General features: G+C 43.5%; 1 protein-coding gene across 2 annotated transcripts; it reads right to left on the bottom strand.

Moving 5' to 3' along the window:
• Positions 1-1,366: 1,366 nt before the first annotated feature.
• Positions 1,367-18,487, bottom strand: LOC130404757 (carbohydrate sulfotransferase 15-like). 2 transcript variants are annotated; one of them, XM_056609647.1, is made up of 8 exons: positions 18,255-18,487; positions 11,057-11,628; positions 10,528-10,867; positions 4,221-4,364; positions 3,633-3,789; positions 3,220-3,376; positions 2,788-2,935; positions 1,367-2,000 (listed from the first exon to the last, which is right to left on the bottom strand). In XM_056609647.1, exons 2-8 carry the CDS (start codon positions 11,405-11,407, stop codon positions 1,810-1,812), a joined length of 1,488 nt encoding a protein of 495 aa, XP_056465622.1. In that variant the 5' UTR covers positions 11,408-11,628; positions 18,255-18,487; the 3' UTR covers positions 1,367-1,809. The 2 variants fall into 2 exon arrangements, with proteins under 2 accessions (XP_056465622.1, XP_056465623.1); XM_056609648.1 differs by lacking the exon at positions 18,255-18,487 and adding an exon at positions 15,719-18,241.
• Between the last annotated feature and the right edge of the window lie 3,832 nt (positions 18,488-22,319).

Raw genomic sequence — 22,319 nt, 5'->3', positions numbered from 1 at the left:
TTTTGATCATGCATGATGAGAAACGGCCAGCTGCTGTCATGATAACCTCTTAACGGGACGATCTATTGCACGGTTATAAGAGCATTACGTTTTGGAATGGAACGTTGCAAAATAAATATTTACATGGGAGTCATTATCGACAAGATAAGGGAGACAGAAACACAAAGATAGAGTGAGTCTGAGAGAGAGCGAGAGAGTTTCCTTGACGAAGTAAAAAATTGAGAGCGATATATATAATTGGTATTTGCGGCTGTTGAAATAGTGTCAATCCAAAATCAAGTGTAATCCACTGTACGTGATGACCTCACCTTCACTCGTATAGGGTTGTCTGTTGTCTCTGGCCGTTTTTAAAAAACGTAATTAAAACAGTTTCAAACATTGTAATTGTATCCAATCTGATCGTTAAAGATTGTATCCAATCTCCAACCGCTGATTGATGACAACAAGCTACTACATGGACAGCTAAGGGAGCATGGTTATTTTTTTACAAAGTAATCAGGTAGTTTAGCTCGGCGCATCCTACATTATTAAAGCCACTAATTGGAGTCGCCGGACACGGTGAGAATGCAGCTGTAAGGTCACAAGGTTACATCTGATAAACAATTTGTCTTGCTAATTAACTCAAAAATCTCTTTGTACAATAAAAATAAAAATATAATTCCAAAGGATATGTGACACGCAGGCAATTAATTATCAGAATAGTGTTGCTTCCACTGAAGGGAGAGAAAATGCTTGGCAGCCCGAGAGAGTTTTTCTCATATCCAACTAAAGGTCGTTGCTCTGCGGGTATGAGGATGACAAGCACACGCACAATGGAATTACATCTCAGACGGAATAATGGCTGTGGTTCAGTGACTTCTCTGACACACAAGTTATGGATATAGGGGGGGGGACAATTAAAATAGCATAAAGAACACCAAGAACAACATTGATAATACCTAATGATGATGCTCTTCATAATAAGTTTCATTATGAACCGCGTGGTACTTATCAGTTCCTTTCTAAAGCGTACGAGTTGTCCTTTCAACCTATTCCGAAGATGAGATGCAGCTGAGCCATGAACCTATTAAAGAGGAGCTGAGCCAAAGGATTGGTCTCCCATGATGCAGCGGGGCAGCAAGGGGCCGTGGGAGCCAGATGATGTCCAAACAGACACGGTGGACTGAGGCCTTTGGAGTGGGGAGTTCCCCGGGAAAGCACGGGACCATGTTCAAACAACCCATTGGTGTGTGTGAGCAGTTTTAAAAGCGAGCAGACGTGTGTGTGCGCGTGTGTGTGTGTGCATGTGTGTGTGTGCGTGCGTGTGTGTGTGTGTGGGTGTGTGTGTGTGCACTTTTCTTTTGTATTAATTTATTTATTCTCTTGAGAAGTTTATTAAAAAATATATTTTCTGGTTTGCAACACAAGAACAGAGGTTTTGTGTTAATGGATATTGAATGAATCACTCAGAGCTGCAGATATTGGAGGATTAAAATCTATCTATGTGAATAAACTGCCCTCTTGTGACCAGAACAAGAATATGAAACAAGAATATCAAACTGGGCAATGCAGTGCCAAAATCAGCATAAAGACAGTTTCACTATTTTAATAAATCAAACAAACAATCATTAAGAGAACATTCATGACACCCATGATCTACGTAACACTGAATGCTTTCGAATGTGAAGGGCATCACTGTCCTGTGAAATCTGTCATATCCAACTAAACTCAGATCTGGGATCTGTCTGTTGGCCACGGTATGAGGATCCTTCTCAGCAGGGAACAGTTCATCAGAATGGAGGCGTTTGCCTAGAGTCCCTCCCCCTGTCGTCACACGTCTGTCCAGAGGAAGGCCTTGTGGTCCAGCAGGCGGGCCAGCTTGCTGTTGAAGGGCCGGTGGAAGTCCCTGAGGAGGGCCCTGGTGGCGTTCAGCATGGGGCCCAGTCTCCTGTCGGCCGCCCGCCGGGCGTTCGACATGGGCCGCCTGGTCACTGCCGCCGCCGCCTGCTTTGACAGAGAGCCTGCGAGAGAGAGAGAGAGAGAGAGAGAGAGAGAGAGAGAGAGAGAGAGAGAGAGAGAGAGAGAGAGAGAGAGAGAGAGAGAGAGAGAGAGAGAACATACGAGAGAGTGAGAACATACGAGAGAGAGAGAGAGAGAGAGAGAGAGAGAGAGAGAGAGAGAGAGAGAGAGAGAGAGAGAGAGAGAGAGAGAGAGAGAGAGAGAGAGGGAGAGAGGGAGAGAGAGAGAGAGAGAGAGAGAGAGAACATACGAGAGAGTGAGAACATGAGAGAGAGAGAGAGAGAGAGAGAGAGAGAGAGAGAGAGAGAGAGAGAGAGAGAGAGAGAGAGAGAGAGAGAGAGAGAGAGAGAGTATATGGGAGCATATGAGACAGAGAGATAGAGAGAGAGAGAGAGAGAGAGAGAGAGAGAGAGAGAGAGAGAGAGAGAGAGAGAGAGAGAGAGAGAGAGAGAGAGAGAGAGAGAGAGAGTATATGGGAGCATATGAGACAGAGAGATAGAGAGAGAGAGAGAGAGAGAGAGAGAGAGAGAGAGAGAGAGAGAGAGAGAGAGAGAGAGAGAGAGAGAGAGAGAGAGAGAGAGAGAGTATATGGGAGCATATGAGACAGAGAGATAGAGAGAGAGAGAGAGAGAGAGAGAGAGAGAGAGAGAGAGAGAGAGAGAGAGAGAGAGAGAGAGATTAAGTCCCTTTTCAGTTTGTCCTTCCTTAAAATATGAATTTGCTGTGATGACATCGGAAATCAATGAATGATCATATCTTCTATCTTATCTTTAGCCACCTCATACGTACCAACATTTAGAAATTCAAACACTTTCTGTATCGTCGCGCCAAGGTTGGCTGCGTACTCCTCCAATGGAAGAATTAGGATCTGGTCTTTTTGGAAAACTGTCAACCAATCCAGAAGGAAGACAACGTACATACCCAGATTCAGCCTTACCTGGAAGGGGAACATCCATAGCAGATACACATATATTAAATATGAATCGTGTCAGTGTTTCTATCTGTGCATACACTGTATGTCCTTAAGATGGTGCCAGTGTTCAATTATTGAATTGAACAGATTTACAAAGGAAATTGCGTTAATAACCTATTTATACCACAAGTTGACAATGATAATAGGTTATACATAATTTTACTAGAGCAGAAATAAATCCTATTTTTTTTATTGCATAAGTAGCATAAAAGCTTACAGTTTGAACTGATGAATGCAATATAACTGACCGGCATTGCGTTGGAGAGGTCGGTGTTGTAGACACAGTAACGAAGAGTGCTGTTGAATAGACAGGCCTGAAATAACTGCAGTGAGTCGATGACCTTCTGATGGAAGTCCTCCATGGACTTGTTTGCTACTTTGAAGTACAGGTAGTCTGAGTATAGCCTATAGAAACACACAAAGCAAACACACAATGCAGGACAAAAATGTGGGGTGGCAGAATACGTTACTCAGAGATATTTGGTTATCAAATCATAACATCAAATGCAATGGCCTCTCATCTTTAATAATAATCAAATAAAATACAATTCTACAGCGAAAAACAAGCAAATTGCTTATGTTTTTTAGACTTTATACACCACTTTCCCCTCACTACTGCTGATACGCGACAAAGCAGGAAAAAAAAAAAAGTTGTTTTTACCTCTCTACTGGATCTCTAAGCATGATGATTATTTTGGCATTTGGCTGAACCGTGTGGATGAAGTCTTGGGCCAGTAACAGTGGTTCTGCCTCCTCCTTGTCTCCATGGAGATAGCTCCAAGCTTGGTTATCCCACATTGTGGATGCACTTGCCTCGCCTGTCAATTCAAGAGGGAAGTGGTGAAAGGCTGAGCTTTACTGTGGCACAGTAGAGTAGAATGTAAAATACACTTTATCCTGCCCATTGAATGGAAATGCTCCTTTGTCTTGCCGCTCTTTGCTTCCCACAATACTTAAGAAAAACTTCGGCCATGAATTGATATTGCGTCAAGAAACTCAAGGCAGGGTAATCAAATCCTATAATCGCTCAAACAAGCATGGTCAAAGCTTGTAACACAATGAACACATATTGTTGATATTATTTCATTATTTCTTTTACTATTAACATAGCAGATTATTTTGTCATTTAGTTTGTCAGGTGCTATTATAAATCAGCTGCATGTCAACAGGGAGCAGATAAGAGATGATCATCTTGGTCAAAGATGCCTAAAGAAAGCCTACATAGGTAGACTATTTTCTACACACTTACCTGTAATGAATTGAACTTCGCTATTTTCAGTGGATGAATTAGCGAGCATATGTTCCTGGATGCGATGGGCTGCCATGTCAAAGAGGTCCAGGTAATCTTCCAAAGGGAAACGCGCCTTCAGCCCATCTTTAAAACGAATATAACCTGCAACGTAAATGCAAATCAGGGGACTTGTAGAGAATACATTTCTGAGTATGTCAAAAAAAATGTAAGTCTCTACTAGCCTATTCCTGTGATGAGTTATGATTTTTTAAAGAAATAACCAAAATGCTCACTCCAGCCACTAGGGGGCAACCAAAATTAAAAAAGGAAGGAATTCCACACTTGTACAGTCCTTGTTTCACGACCATTAAGAAGTTATTTAAGGGCGCACTCACACTAGGCAAGTTTGCCTGTTCCGTGCTGCAGGAAGATTCAGCACGATTCCCCCCTTCCCCACTCCCCCCGCTGGCCCGTGGTCACACTGCTCCCAGAGGCCGTGGCCTGGGCACGATTGCTCCTTCATGCATACGTCATCACGTCGTAATACGGTAAATACGTCATCACCAAGCGTGGTGTCCAGCTGCGACTGAATGCTGTCGTCGGCCCAAATTTCAAGTAAACACTCGACTTCACTATCGCACCAACGTAAACCCACTCGTGAACCGCTTGCCGCCATTGTTTAAAATGATTGTTGTGGGGAAGAAGGGCATGGACCTATAAAGAAAGAAGGGCCGCGCAAGGACTACGTCATACAGCTCACGTTGCGTATCCGCGTGTGTGCGCGTGTCATCTCATTAGCATCTGTACTTTGGCCACGGCACACCTCTTCCAAGTGTGCCGTGGCCAAGGGGCTGTTCCGTGCTGGAATACGGATGGCGTGGTCACACTAGCCAAACGTTCTAGACTTTAGTAGGCAAATTAGCTCGGGCACGGGGCCACAGCCCTAGTGTGAGTGGCCCCTAAGGGTGACATCACCATTACCAAAATGTCTTTGTCAAAGAGAAGAAAAGTGGACATAGAGTGCAGAGTTTTCCAGGAAAAATGGACTGAGAATTATTTATTCACAGAGGTGAATACAAAAGCAGTGTGCTTGGTATGTAATCAGCAAGTTTCAGTGCTCAAAGAATATAATATTCGGCGCCACTATGAGACTCATCATAAAGAAAAATATCACCATTTGAAAGGACAACTAAGAAAATAGGAGATAGACAAATTGTTAGCTGGTCTGAAGAAACAGCATTCTACTTTTACTTTCAGCCGAGAGGTCAGTGATGCTGACCTTATTGCTCACGAGGTAGTGCAAGCATCCAAGCTATTTTCTGATGGTGAAGAGTTCGTGAAAACATGCATGCGGAAGGCTGCAGAAGTCGTGTTCCCTGAAAAGCGATCTGCTTTTGCCAACATTAGTCTCTCGAGGAACACTGTCGAAGATAGGGTAGCAGAGCTCTCTGGAGACTTGGGCAGTAATTTTTTTTTGCATTTATTGCTTTTTGGTTGCAATTGATGAGAGCACTAATGTAACAGATATTGCTCAACTGGCCATATTTATTCGGGATGTGATGAGACTTTGACAATCACCGAGGAATTCCTTGAGTTGGTGCCTAATGTTAGATTTCAGCTTATTTCTAAACTGTTCGTATAGACTCTGCGTTGTGTAATTTCCGTCGTAGTAGTTATTCTTGAAGTCGAAATCAAAGCAACTTGACAGGTTGGATCAGAGGGTTGAATAGATGGTTTATTCCAGGATGTAATACAGCGAGATACAGACTTAGTTTGAATAATCTATAGTGGATGCGGTTGAGGAGCAGTTTTGAGACGTGTTCCTTGGCTGTCGAACCCTCTTCTCGCCGAACCAAAGGGTACGGGCGAGTATTATATTAAAGAAAACCTGAAGAACAAGAGAACAGAAGCACTCTCACCTTTGATAAGGTATATGGCCCTGGCTATGTCCCAGACAACCAGGTTGGTTCATCCTTGTTGAGACATAACGAATGGCGGAATGTTGGAAATAACACCTTGTATCAGTGTGAGAGGCACTGGCCTGTTCCTAGACTAGAAATGGTAACACAGAGAGACACTAAAATACACCAACATTCTACATTCCTCCCTCTTGATCATATTAAACATAGTTTAAAGATCACCCTTAAAATGAGAATGCAGTGTATCTACTGGTAAACCATTAACAATGAACTAAATCAATAAAAGGAAGCATAAAAGGCAATAGACAAGTAAATTCAAATACACAAGTAAACCAGGTGTAGGCTACTATAAAAATAAAATTAAAAAGAAACTCATCAGGTTACTCCTGATCAAAACCAAAACAGATTCAAAATTTAAAGAATCAAGGAAGTCGACTGTCCAGACACCTCCCTCTGCTTGGCAGTGAAGCTCCACCCTTTTTTAACAGCTTTCACTGTTCCCAGTAGAAAAGTGGTTCAGTTTCTCTAAACAAAATTAAAGTGCCCAGAGGAAGGCCTAGCCTTAGAAACTATCTGAAAAACATCTACCCACCCAACCCACTTAGCCATCCTCCCGAAGACCAACCCGCAGTTTCCGACTTCAGCCTAGCCACATTATCATAGATGTCATGTACATAATTAGACACATTCGTAGACGCATCGGGGACGTATGTGCAACATCTCTGGTGTAAATGGCGCTCGATAAAGAAACAGTACCCTCCAAGATGCACAGAAAGGAAGTCCAATAGATACTGATGTTGCAAAATCATTGTTCTAAGCCCGTACAATTCATGATTAAGGTCAGTCAAGCCATGGCCGGAAGCGTTCGCTATAGCGTCAATAATATGTACTTAATCTCTAATCTCATCAAGAGAAACTGTGATGCCATAGTGTGGAATGATAGCAGAAAAGACTCTTTGAGTTGGAGTAGCAACTTGAAAATTCTGATGGAATAAATCACGCTTAGATCTAATTGTAGCATTACCCTTCAAATGTTCCTCTGACACAATCTCCAAAGCAGGCACTACAAAGGCGACATAACATGAACCACTCCAATTAGGAGGCGGATATGAATAAGCGTCCTGCCACACACAAACATGGTCCCATTTACCGCAGGCAAGGCATCAGTGGCAATCGTCTGGCCAGGTGAAGCACCAGGCACGCGGGTTAATGTGGGTAGGGGGACATTCACCAACAGATGCTTCTCTGATATGAAGTGAGAACCTGTATTAGTGTTTAAGAGCGCTCAATAATCACTGAATATACGCTGTATGAATGGGAAAGAATTGTGTACACTGTGTTTAACTCTTTTGAGAAGAGGTGGGATAAGGGTTAGAGTCCTGAGTTTGTGTGAGGGTTAGAGTCCTTAGTGTGTGTGTGGGTTGGAGTCCCAGAATAAGGCCTTTGGTTTGTGGTTAGAGTCCCGACGTGTGTCTGGGTTAGAGTCCTAGAATCTGGGTAAGAGTCCTAGAATAGAAATTGCATGCAGGGTCATTCAAGTGATTAGTTCAGTACAACACCGAATGACATATTCAGCTCTCTCGTTGGGGCGCTGGACAAGGTCGGAGTGGACTGGTCCCGTGCTGTCAGCCTGGCTATAGATGGCGCACCATCAATTGTCGGGAGAAAGGCAGGCATTGTGACAAAATTCTGAGAGAAAGTACAGACCGCGTCATGTTGCAAAACACAAAAAATGGATCGTTATGAGTGTAGTTGTAAAAACTGTAAATTTCATCAGAGGTCTGAATCACCGTCAGTTTGACACTTTTCTCAGAGATAATGACATTCAGGCCGGCCTACCATGTGGTTAAGCCGAGGTGCCATGCTCAAGCGTTTCTTTGAGCTACGAGAGGAAATTGGACAGTTCATGGAGAAAAAGGGTAGCCCAGTTAAGGAACTTAAATGTCCGCAGTGGGTGCAGGATCTTGCCTTTATGGTGGAGTACCTGAATAATCGTATCAAAATGTTGCAGGGCCGCAATTTTTTTTTCACTCAGTATAACGTCAGCATACGCGCATTCGAGTTAAAACTGTCACTCTTGGAGACGCAGCTATCTAGCGGTGACGACGCCCATTTCCCATGTCTAACAGCTATTTGTGTGACCGGATGTAATGCTGATATGGATCAATACAAAGACAAGATAACAGGATTGCTGCAGGAGTTCGAGCGGAGGTTTGCAGAGTTTGCAGTTTTTCGCTCGCCATTTACAGTCAAGCCTTCTGACATCTTTGCGAACAGGTGTTCTCTGTAATGAACCTAAATAAAACAAAGCACCGCTCAAGGTTAACAAACACACACTTGACAAAACAGTTTGATATGATGTAGTCTAATCTCATTGCACTGCTATAACTTTTATGTTTGTTTATTTTATTTATATGTGCACATTTACATTTTCAAGGCAGTATGAAAGCTTTCTTCCAACCTGGTCTCACAGGAATCCGTGAAATGACTACGGTCGGACGCTTAACTCGAAATCCGTGGACACATCACGGAAACACGCCGATTTCCGTGATGCGGCCACGGAATTCGCTCCAATGCAAGTTAATGACGCTGATGTTCCGTGGCTCACACACGGATCCCCGTTTCAACAAGATAGTCGACCACGGGGGCTTAACTCAAAACCCGGGGTGGTCTCACTGAAACACTTAAATTGTCCTTGTTGTGTCCACGGAAGTTGCTCCAATGCAAGTAAATGACAATGATATTCTGTGGCACACACACAGATTCCCGTTTCAATCTGTGTGTGCCACATTTGACCACAGCGGGGGCTAAACTCAAAATCCGCGGTGGTCTGACGGAATCACTTCAATTGTCTGTGATGTGGCCACGGAATTTGCTCCAATGCAAGTTCACGGATTCCTGTGAGACCATGTTGCTTTCTTCATACCTCCCACTTGAGTTGGTTTAGTGTGGTGAGTTGGTTCAGGTGTTCAGTTGTAAAAATGTATTCACTCAACTCTATAAAAATAATCCAGTTGTTAATGAATGTGAAATGCATTTTATTTCAATTCCATTGGCCTATCTGTGAATAAATGTGTTGTGCTAATATAGATCCTTATGATCCGTGATTATGTAGGCTACAAATGTAGGCTGAATGATAAAAGCATAGTACTTTAAAACAACTGGTCCGGCCCCCCACTTGAGATCAGAAGGGCCCCTGAACCAAAATTAGTTTGACACCCCTGATCTAAATGGTTTACTGCGGCATGCATATTTTCCTGGGCAACTCTCCTCACCAAATGTAGCTCTCATGAGAGGTAACAGAACCATGTTTATGGCTGTCAGTCCCACACTCACACAAAAAAACACACACACACACACACACACACACACACACACACACACACACACACACACACACACACACACACACACACACACACACACACACACACATATCCATGATTGCAGCCATATTGGGGGCCAAATATCAAGAAGGTGGGAGTAAGGTCTGGTTACTCCCTCAGGTACACTGACACAATTGGCAGCCAGGGCGAAGCAGAACTTTAACTGAGGAGTTCAATTAGTGATTTAAAGAAAAATCCAGATTATGGAATTTTGGAGGTTTGTTCCTGTGAGCAAACGTGCAGAAAAGGTGTCTGTATCAATACCTTTTCTGACACAGATTCCATCTATTTCAGATCTGAAGCCACTTCCACATTATATAAATAACTCAGAAGGAAGGTTGATTCTGAAAACAGACCAGCTCTTTGTTGGACAAACACATAGACTGGCAATGATGACCAATTTATATTTTAAGTTTCAAACTAAATGAATGTCAAACTAATCAAATGTCATATATAAAAGATAATGTACAGATAAAAAGTCTTTCAGCATTTTTATTGTTTGCATTTTAACTAGCCATTAGAATACCCAGAAATAGAGAAAATAAATGAATGCTAGCCCACAAATGTATGTAAGAGAGTCAGTTGAAGCAACCTTGTCCTAGGGTTGCTTCAACAGGACACGGAAGGCACATACATACTTATATTGCATAAACCCATCAATAGCACATCAGACTCCTTCTACTCCTTCTTCACAACTCAAAACACATCTGTTTAAAACTGCCTATTTCATCTGATGCCAATTGCTTTGTCTCTTACTACTGTTTTTTTTCTCTTTATCTTATTGTTGTTTCTTTTTAATGACTTTTGTGTATCTTTGTATGGTTTCCTTGAGTGCCGAGAAAGGCGCCTTCAAATTACATTTATTATTATTAATATTAATATTATTATTATTATTATTATTTTATCATTGCAAATCCTCTACTCCTGTAACAAGAACCTGTATATTCAAAAAACATCTAAAATAATCCAAAAACAATCTATGACCCAACAGTCAGAAGAAGCACATGAGAAGGATCTCACCGAAGCGTTTCCTTGTCCACCAGTGGGGCTCCTTCATGGTGGTGAACTTAATCTCCCCGTGCAGCCGCAGTCTGTGAAACAAGTCGGTGGTGCCACACTTCGGCTGACCGATGATGTAGAAGTACGGCAAGCAGCGCAGCCGGTACACTTTGCCGTCTCTGTGGTGCAGGTGTCCCTGGAAGCTAGTCCTCATGTTGTCACAGACTGTTTTGAAGCTCTTAGAGCGCAGCTTGAACAGGTTCCTCCAATAAGGGTCGGCGCCGGGCTCGCTCAAATACTCGGCCAGCCAGCACGGGTTCTTGACGTGGGGAAGGAACCGTTGAGGAATCGCGGAAAACAACTGTGGAATGGAAATGAGGCAATAGTCCCAGTTATCCACACATATAAACAGTGATGTTGTGAGGATCTTACCATGTCAAAGTAACTAATATATAATGTGAATAATTATGTCATTAACGGATCCAATCCCCACAAGCCCCAATAAAATCATGCGCAACAAGAGGAAATCAACAAGTGGAACGCGACTGACCTCTGGGTCTGAGCCAATAACCTCTCTCTCGTCTGGGACTCTCCTGGGTGTGTAGTCCAGTTTGAATAGGATGTTCCTCAACAGGGATCTCATGTCCAGGGAGGGCCTCAGCGGGGAGGGGGCCGGAGTGATCAGAATTCCTGTCTTGTCCCACGTCAGGATGTAGGAAGCCACGATGAAGAAGGACAACGTCAGGCCAAACAGGAAGCTCACCACCTTGAGCTTTGTGCTACCGGCCCTCAGGTAGCTCAGTGGAGACAGTGAGATCCATTGGATGACTAGGGAGGTTCCTGAATTGTGATTGGAGCCATCCGCTTCAGATGAGCTTTGGAGGCAGTGTTTGTTGTCCATCACGTCACCAGTACTAGCGGTCACAGCTCAGTGGTAACACACCGACACAGAAGGCAGGATGTGCACGCACACATTGAAACACTGCTGATGTCTCTAAGCGGTGTGTCATGTCTGGAGACAGCCCGGCATTCATCGCTCCAAGCAACATGAAAGTCGTTGTTTGCCTTCAAATCCAGCATTCTAGCTCCAGATCTTCCAGAGCCGGGATTTGGCGGGACCACCTATTACACAAACAGAAGAAAGAAAATAAACTATTTTGAGTCCTTTTTGTATTATTACAAGTGCAGAAAGGTAGCACTCTGTGGTTTTAACATGGTAATTTGATAGCTTAATGTCATACGCTAATATTAAGAGTATTTTAGGTTGCTTTCCTCAACTTGTGAGGCATCAATGGGTAAATAAACCGAACTCAAGCCTGGGGTAATAGGTATGATCACTTCAAACAAGTCAGTGGTCAAGCAGAGAGTGTTTGGTCTGGCGGACAGGATAGGTGTGCCAGCCGTTCACTGTGGGCATCCAAGGGCAGCATAATGCTTGGTCTGTAATTCAAAACTAAGGACACAGAATTATTCCCTGTGAGATGGTACCCTGTAGAGAGAGTGAACATATATAAAAATATAACATGTGATAGTGAAAATGAAAATATAATACTGACCAACGTCTCAATATATAAATACATTCATAAATAAAGTTGATACATATACAAACAAAAACAACAGCAGCATGGCAGAACACAAAGTTCCCACAGCCTGCCAGAAGCACCTACGCACGTCAACTGTCTCTGGATCCAGGTAAACATTGTTCCCTGCTCTCTCCAGTATCGACCTACGCCCATTAGGAGAAGTGGCTACTTGCAGTGAAAAAACCAAACTCTGCAAGAGAGACACATACTGAGTGGATGAAGAGACCAGCGTTGGAGAGAAACCCAACATATGCACCTGAGAACGTTGGAGAGGAAATAAATAAAGTGAGGATGAGACTAGAATCAGACCTCCTGGGAGGAGGATTGATCGGTAGATGTACCGCCCCCAGGGGAGACGGGAGACTAAGTAAAGACGCTGCAAAGCCTGACATAGTTGTGTTGCCTTAAAAGCCCCAAATTCAGAAACAGGACTATAACTTATGATGCTTATAACATGTAATGCATGGCTTACATGACTGAGATAGGGGATTACTATATTAGTATTGGTAATGAATAGCTGTTGAGTGTCAATAAGCTCGAATAACAACCTCTATTGGGTTTAGAAGATAAAGATAACGAAAGGCCATGCCATTTTGGTAATTACAAATCTCAGCTTTGGCTGTCGATCGCCCCGGACAAATGACAGGACGTCAGAGAAATCCACGCCGCAGTAGAAACAGCTTGATGGTGATTACTTAGCAACACAATATGATGTACTAGATCCAGATTAGTTATGAAGAATGCTATGGAACACATTTAGAGGAATGGTTGGTCGAGAATTGCTTTGCTATTAAATGTAAGCTAAAGAGGCTAGATAATTTTATAAATAAGAGCAAGCAAATATATTGAAATAGATAACAAAAATAATTTGCCTTCCAAGTATCATCTAGAAATTAAACTTAATAAAATGCACTTCAACAGTGAGAGTGGTTTATTAAAATGACAAATCGATTTTAAGATATGGATATCAAAAGTTCACGGACATACACACAATAACACGCCAGTAGCCTACTTGTGAGAGGTTTCATGTGGAGCTTAACAGTAGTTATTGGAGTCAAATCGAGCTGACAGATTCATTCTTGAGCATTAAACAAAGCGATTGGCAGTTGAATATTCTCCTGCTTCCAACACAAGAACCTACACGAGCCACATGTACAGGTTTTGTTTTTGCAACGGAATGCATATTGTGGCCCTTTACAGTTTACAAAGGTGCTATAGATTCAGATCAATCAAGAAGCAGCAAACGCCCCGAGTTCAGAGAGAAAGAGTTCAAGGACTCCCGCCGGAGCACCCAGATAGTTCTAGAATATTTACAGAGCACGGCCAAAGGCTGTGCGAGCCTCGCCATTGCGATACATCCACTGTAAACAGAGCGCATGTAACGGGGGGGTTAGGCAGGACCCAAGTGCACAGACTGACAATGGTGAAAGTGCAGTCCAAAGGTTTATTGTTGGCACAGATGATCAGGATCAGGCAGGCAGAGTAAACAGGGGCAGGCAAGAGTTCAGGGACCGGCAGGCAATCAGGTAGACTGGGGGTTCCGTCGGCGGGCGGGTAGTCGGGCAGGCGAGGGGTCGGTATCAGGAGGGCAGACAGGCAGGCGAGGGGCAGGAAACAGGGAAGCAGACAGGCCGGCAGGGACTCGACAACAGGCGGGTGGTCAGACAGGCGAGGGTTCGGGAACAGGCAGGGTCAGCGTTGTAGGAACAGTTCTGGGGTTGCGGGAAAGCTCTGTGAGTAACGAGAGACGATCTGAGCAGAGACTGAGTGGAGAGAGAGGATTTATATAGAGAGAGCACAGGTGAAGGTGGTTGGGTTAATTAGGGGAAATCAGGGCGGCAGGCAGGTGATTGGGAAAACCAGGGGCGGACCATGACAGCGCATGGTACCGTGGCCGCAAGCTGCTCAGGGCCACACCCCCACCCTGCTCCTTGACCCACCTCTCTCCTCTTCAGTTGCATTAAAGGTACAGACACCGAAACGGTGCGTTTGGGGAAAGCTCAATGTGCGACTGAATCGTAGTGGCTGTAATTCTGCACCGCGGCTGAATTTCAGGAACGTCTTCAAATACTGTGTTAGGGGCCCACTCATATCTATATCAAAGCATCCATAAGGTAGCATGCCATGGGACCTTTAATACCTTCTCCTTCCAAGCCCCAGCGCAAATAATTGTATGACTTTAAATTACGTGATCACAAGATCACACAGGATTGGAAAATAAGCATCCGATTGTTGTTGTTGTGTTGTCGTTGTTGTTGTTGTTGTTGTTGTTGTTGTTGTTGTTGTTGTTGTTGTTGTTGTTGTTGTTGTTTTGGGACTTGAGTGAAGATAGCTGGGACACTCTCCTGAAATTGGAGCTAGACTTTCCTAACTAAAAACAACAAACAAGTCCAAGTCCATTCTTCATTACATCTTGACCTAACCTGAAGGAAAAAAGGTATTCTGGACTTGGTACCAGACACTGAGTGCAATTGGGTTTAGAAGGATAACATTTCAAGACAGGAAATAAGAGGAGCACAAGAAAAGCAGACTGAAATCCTAACAAATACCTACATCTAGCCTAATAGGCCGAGATAGAATACCGAAGATCAGACCAATCCTATAATAGAAATGCTGACTTGAACACAAAACGGGAGCACATCTGACTGTAATTAACTAAAAATTACTTTGTAAATTCATCTGTGTCAAACAGGTCTAATTATTAAGACAAGCAAGACCTAGCCCCTTGCAAAGGTTATTTGCATCTGGATTAGGACATCCAATAACAACAACTTATCAATATTTTAAAATCCATACAACCAACGCAGGCAGACTCGGCTGACAGTGACTTTTAATACACTAGCCTGTTCCTGGTAAGGTCCAATCCAATACGATTCCAATACCATCCTTAACATCGGAATTTTCCTTACTCTGACACAGACTCCCTTTTAATGCCAACTGTACCTGGAGCCTCGTCACACTGCCATTCGGCCCATGAATGGCCGTATAAGACCAAACTTACACGGCAAGGTGAAATATTTTAAGGCAGCCAACCATTGTGTAACTTGGGTGAACTTCCTGGTGCACAACCAATAGGAGAACAACCATACATTACCATATACCAGCGAGGAAGGGGACGGGTGGGTCCACAACCATAGACACAACAACCGCAGAAGACAACACACAAACAAGGACGAGTCCCAAACAAGCTGAAAAATTAGTTGTGAATCCCCATATGGTATAACTGTCATACAAAAAGATTGTCATTCGTCGTGGATGTGACGCATATCATGATACGGAATAAGATTGACCGGTCATAGTGCACATTAAAAGAAACTACAGTAGACCGGAAAAGGGTGCACAATCAAAATCTGCACAGTTCCACCACATTATATGACACACTACAATAATAAAAGACGTCAACATGTGTGGTTGTGTGTGTGTGTGTGCATGTGTGTGTTTGTGTGTGAGAGTGCGTGTGTGTGTGTGTGTGTGTGTGTGTGTGTGTGTGTGTGTGTGTGTGTGTGTGTGTGTGTGTGTGTGTGTGTGTGTGTGTGTGTGTGTGTGTGTGAGTGCGTGTGTGTTTGTGTGTAGCCCTTCATTAGGATTTCTTGTTTTTTTTCTTTCTGTGGCTCTCTTGGAGATATTACCCATGAAATTTTTGTTGGATATCGTCATGCATCATGACAGCACGAAGAGCATCCATTTCATCGTGTTAGCTTGGCTTCTAGTTGGACACATAACGTATTGTGCAGAGATGAGGTGATCCATGCTACGGTTTCTAGAGAAGCGTGAATATATTGAGTCTCTGGAAAAAGAAAAAACAGAAAGAGTTTGAGCCGCTACACCTATTCTGACTTTTCAACAACGGAATCTGCCTGGATTGACACAAGCTGCCACGGCATTCCTTAGGGGACAACTGGCAGACAGGTGCAGACTTTAGTAAATGGAATTTTCTTTTTTTACTATTTTACCATTCATGTGTACATTTTTCATGCACATGCACAAATATCTTTTGAGTGGAAAACCAGACTACAGCAAACCACTTCTCGGGTTAAACAGAGTGGAGGCTGTCCGCAGAGCATCTTATTTGAAAAACATTGTATTTAGCTTAAATTAGGTAAAGCCTTGTTTGACTGATTTGACTTTGCAGCATCCACCAGCTTGATGAGATTGTTAGATCTATATATTCTAAAATGCCATCAACGTTGGGGGGACTTAATTACCGTTGCTAATCAAGGTGGATCAATCACGTTGTAAAAGCCAATAAGATGTGAGTGCGCGCGGGGATTTCACTACTTATTGATTGATCTGAATCAATAAAACCTCTTTAAACTGTGAAGGGCCACAAGATTTGGTTGCAAATAACAAAACCTGTAGATGCGGCCTATGCAGGTTCTTGTGTTGGAAGCAGTTGAATATACAATACAGCTGCCAAATAATGTGTTTAATGCTCCAAAGGAATCTGTCAGTGTGATTTGACTCAAAGAATTACAGTTAAGCTGCACTTTCTGAGCAACAGAAACCTTTCACAAGTACTGGCGTGTTATTTGACGGTGAACTTTTAAATTCCTTAATCTCAAAAGGCTCATCGATTTATGATTTTTATAAACCACTCTCTGTTAAAGTGCATTTTATTATATTCCATTAGGTGTTACATGGAAGCCAAACTGTTGATGTTACCTATTTCAATGTTTGATTACTTATCTGATTTGTATTATTTCTAAAATATCTATCCATACATGTTGGTAATGTAAATTAAGCTCTCCTGCCAAACTAACTGCTGCTAAAACAAATGGCCTTCATTCCATCTAGCACATTCCTTAAGTGATGCATTACAGGATCCTTTGTTAACATTTGTGGTGGACCCCCAGTGTCCAATCTAAACAAACACCGGGGTACAATGTAACTACATCGCTTTCTCACTCTCATATACACACATATTTCCCTCTCCTTTCATACAGCTCTCTCGCTCTCATGCTTGAGACATTACCTAAGCTAAAACTGAGAGCTGTGCCAAAGGAAACACATCTCTTTTAGTACTCCCGTCGCCAGATATTTTGATTCAATCAAGGGGGGAAACCAAAACCGTCCGTCCCGACAGAACACACACTAGGCCTGGGCAAACCTCTGTGAGGTGGGCACTGGTTGGGGATTCAGTTGTTTAACTTAAAAGCTTCATATTTACTGCTAGGACACAAAAAATAAGACTGAATGAATCAAACACTCGATTGTTCACAAGATTGTGTTTGAATCGCTATGCATTGATGACATAAGGAAATAGATTAAAAAAGCACAGAGGATCCCACGGACATTGGGGGAAGCTGAATGCCATTGGTGGACCAATCAGGTGGGATTATCGAAAGGGCATCGATCTACCAGTCAAGTCCCCCAGCCGATGGAGCAGACTACAGTAGAAGGAAAACGCCCGGGCACATCCTCACATTCGGACACATGATGCCATAGAAGATGGAAGGAATTCACAACCATTTAATTGTATCTTGGAACAGATGTTTGGGTGAGAAGACCCTTTTCACTCCAGTTCCAGAATTAAACAGACATTAAACCATAGATGTAAACAGGCCTGGACTGTTACGTGCTAGAGAACACCCTAATAAATAAAAGCTAGACACGAGGCTTCTGCCGCTTGGGTCTAAATGTTTACAGTAGTTTATCTTTACTTCACAGCAGTGTAATGTCAGCCCCGCTTGTGGTTCATCTCCTAGGGCGCCAAGAATCCATTACTCCTGGAAGAAATGACTGAAACATTCTGCAGCTGTTCGGTAAGGGGGAATTCTTCCTCCAAAAGAGGCTATTTTATGAAACCAATATACAAGTTGCAAATGGAATGTGTGTTGGGGTGGGGTTTGGGCCACCCCATAATGAATAAAATATGCATGAATAAACTAACCGATGCGAGACGTTGTACCTAATGTTTAGACAAAATGATCCAATAAGTGTCTTAATGGGTCCCTCAACCCCGTTTATGTATAGTTTCATGCTTCCTCTCCCAGCGTGGCTCGTATTAAGTTTCAAAATAAAGGCAAACATTGATAAGAAATTACCACGGTCAGCTCAAATTTTGGTTTGCATGTTGGAATGGTGACCGACTCAATAAAGTTATTAAACTATCATTATTATAACAACATTATTCATGTTTTTTAAGAAGATGGTCAAACTACTCACGTTCAAGTTTGACGGCTGAGTCACTGCATCTCTGTTCTAAAAACAATTGCGCCCATGCGAAAAATAAAGAATATAGCCGTATGGCCTTGTGGAAAGCTATTTAAATCTCCGGTTTAAATGACGTTAAGAGATTGTCTGAACTGCCGAGCGAGTGAGGGTTCCTCCGTGCTGATCCATCCCAGTCGCGTGTGGCAGACCACGGCGCGTAGCTCCGAAACGAGAGGAGGGAGAGGAAGGTGCGCATGGGCCGGAGCGTGGGGATGAATAAAAGGCTAGATCTGCTCCCCTAAACGGCCAATAGACGATGAATGTGAATGAGACTGAATGTTTTTACGTGCAATGTGAACTAGAATTATGCCTCAGAAGGTATATCATTTAACACTATAGATTAGTTGATTGATTGGGTGTCATTAGAATAAAGTAGCTTGTCCTGAATAGTCTGCATTCTTGCTGTGGAGGATTTAAAAGTCAATAACATTGACAGATCACAAATGACTTGTTTTTCATGATGATATTTGATAACTATACACTATGCCTATACGTGCACTCTTTTTTTCTGTAGGCCTATTATATAAAAGTTTTCTGATGTTAATGTTGAGTAATTGTTACTGTTATGTCATCATAAATATCTATGTGTTAACTATCTATGTGTAGTACTATCCATGCATCCTAATTGTCTATAGAACCAGCTATTTCTAACATGTTCATGTATTATTTGAAGTTGTACATTTCACTCAGGATTCTCTACTCATGAAGGTCTACATCTGTTTACACTTATGTTTAATGGTATACACACAGGCAACATTATGATAAAAAAAAAAGCCACAAATGACTGAAATGCCGGATGATGGGACCATGACAAATATTTTTCCGTTTTCGTTCATTAATGTCAAAACAAATGTGTAAACAATGACTAGTGAGTTAATATGTAAATCCTTCATTACATACACTCACAATTCCTGAATTAATTTATTCAAGAATTGGTGGATCTAATTACAAATCTGAGACTTCTGTAAGATATTGTGTGTAGAAAAACGAAACACAAAATACTACATAATACTAAATACTAATAATATATTATGTTCCACAAATTTCAGACAGCAATTTTAGTTCCACCGTAAACCATCATTATGTTTAATGGTGGTGAAGATGTATAAACCATTGTTAGGGTACATGGTGGAGTTGTATAAACCATCGTTATGGTTCATGGTGGAGATGTATAAACCATTGTTAGGGTTCATGTATAAACCATCTTTATGGTTCATGGTGGAGATGTATAAAGCATCGTTAGGGTTCATGTATAAACCATTGTTGGGGTTCATGGTGGTGGAGATGTATAAACCTTATGGTTCATGGTGAAGATGTTTAAATCATCGTTAGGGTTCATGTATAAACCATATGGTCATGGTGGTGAAGATGTATGAACCATGGTTAGAATTCATAGTGGGGATGTATAAACCATCGTTATTGCTCTTAAACCATCGTTATTGTCATCATCTGGTTCAGGAGGAATAAAGATAGAAACACGTCTATCCTGGGAATCTGCTAACTTCGGTGGGTTGGCAGTTCCAAATGGTTAATTTCTGACAAGTGAATAAAGTTGACTGCTGTTCAAGGAGATAGAGTCTCATTTAAATAAGCTGCATTCCCTGCAGAACACATCCATATGCATGAGACCAAGTGTCTAATTACTTACGATTCCCAGTAAAAAAAAAGAAGTGATTCATACACATTTTGCAGAGCACACCAGCTGCATGTCAATGTACTCTTTCAGATACACACCTTCAACATCACCTGGCTGATCTGACCGTTCCGGCTGATCAATATAGACGTGCTGCCAAGGCTGCTTGCTAATATACTTTTTGCCAAGCATTATCAAGTGGCAGAGATACCAAATTCTAAGACCTTTTTAACATGCTATGGCATTTCTGTAAAATAACAATAATGGCTTACTTATAAAAACAGACTAGACATCTAATCTGCTGTAAGATATCGACACCGATGTAGGATATCCGATACAAACACCCCTTACCCAACATTTATTTTCTCTCTGAGAAAATAAATGTTGTTCCGCTTTACTTTGGAGCTGCTCTAAACATTAGAGCAGAACTGCTAAAGTAAAAAAGAGAAAAGCATTTAAATAATGCAATTTGTTTATGCCAACAGCAGTACGTGAGGTATAATAGTTTCAAAACAGGCTTGTGCTCCTGCATCATTTGACTGAGGAAGAAGAAGGCCAAGCTCTCTGTCTTGCTCTGTGTTCTTAGCATGGCTAGCTCACCTTTTCAACCTTAAGTTTCAATCACACACCCCCAACTGAAAACTCACATGCATACAGTCCATGTTGACCATTGGTGACATGTCCAATACTAAACGTATAATAGTCACTCCACACATATGTATGTTTATAGAGTAGCCATCGATTCAAACAAGACTGATAAAACTTATAACTAAGGTGTGCACATTTAATTCCGTCATCTTTGGGGAAAGGCCCTTATTGTAACATGCGCGTTTGGCTGAACCCAAGTGCACAGACTGGCGAAGAGCGCGGAACAGAGTCAATAGTTTATTGGGATTCTGGATCGGCAAGCAGGATAGTCAGACAGGCAGGAATCAGGAACCGGCAGAATAGTCAGACAGGCGGGGATCAGGAACCGGCAGAGGAGTCAGACAGGCGGGGATCAGGAACCGGGAGAATAGTCAGACAGGCGGGGATCAGGAACCGGCAGAAGAGTCAGACAGGCGGGGATCAGGAACCGGGAGAATAGTCAGACAGGGATCAGAGAGCAGGCAGGAGCGGTGGTAAGTCATGAGTAGAATCACGGGAAAGCACTGTGAGAGACACACAAGAGACAATCTGGCAGGGAATGTTTGGGAGGAGAGGACTGATATAGGGGAAACACAGGTGAAGGTGGTTGGGTTAATTGGGAGTGATCAGGGTGGCAGGCAGGTGAATGAGAAAACCAGGGGCGGATCATGACAGTACCCCCCCCGGCAAGGGACGGCTCCAGACGTCCTAAACCGAACAGGGAGGGTGGAGGGGGCCCGGAGGAGGGTTAGAACTCCTCCGAGGCCTCAGAGATTGCGTCCTCCGAAGAGGAGGAGGACGCGACATCGGAGTCCCTTCTGTCAGAGAAACCAATCGCCGGTGGGACTGTAGCGGACTGGCGGGAGGACGGGGCAGGTTGGTCAGGCTGGGATCGGTGGAAGTCAGAGATAAGGCGGGGGTCCATGATGAAGCGAGCTGGAACCCAGGAGCGCACCTCCGGACCGTACCCCTCCCAGTCCACCAGATACTGGACCCCACGTCCACGGCGGCGGGAGCGGAGGAGACGCCGGACGGTGAACACCGGACCCCGGTCGACGAGCTGAGGGGGAGGAGGGGGCGGAACGGGAGGAGCCAGAGGACTCTCCTGGACAGGTTTGACCCTGGAGACATGGAAGGTGGGATGGATCCTCATGGAGCGAGGAAGCTGAAGGCGTACCGCCACAGGGTTAATGATGCGGATAATGGGGAATGGTCCAATGAACTTGGGGGCCAGCTTGCGACTCTCCACCTTGAGAGGTAGGTCACGGGTGGAGAGCCAGACCTTCTGGCCAAGTCGGTAGGCAGGAGCCGGTGTGCGGTGCTTGTTGGCAGCAGAAGCGTGGCGATCTGCAGCCTTGGAGAGAGCAGAGCGCGCCCGGGTCCAGGTGCGTCGACAACGACGGATAAGGGCTTGGACCGAGGGGCAGGAAGACTCCCTCTCCAGGTCGGGAAATAGGGGTGGCAGGTACCCGTAGGCGCACTGAAAAGGAGAGAGACCGGTGGATGAACAGGTGAGGGTGTTATGCGCATATTCTACCCATACCAGTTGGTCAGACCAGGAGGCCGGCTTGCGGTTCACCAGGCATCGAAGGGTGGTCTCCAGGTCCTGATTAACCCTCTCGGTCTGTCCATTTGACTGGGGATGGAAGCCAGAAGATAGACTGACGGTAGCCCCGACTAGGCTGCAGAACTCCCTCCAGAAGACCGAGGTGAACTGGGGACCCCGGTCAGAGACGACATCGGTGGGTAATCCATGG

Source organism: Gadus chalcogrammus, chromosome 15, assembly GCF_026213295.1.
Source record: "Gadus chalcogrammus isolate NIFS_2021 chromosome 15, NIFS_Gcha_1.0, whole genome shotgun sequence".
Taxonomy (NCBI): domain Eukaryota; kingdom Metazoa; phylum Chordata; class Actinopteri; order Gadiformes; family Gadidae; genus Gadus; species Gadus chalcogrammus.
The sequence above is the reverse complement of the archived record's forward strand: the minus strand, read 5'-3'. Positions and strand labels throughout refer to the sequence as shown.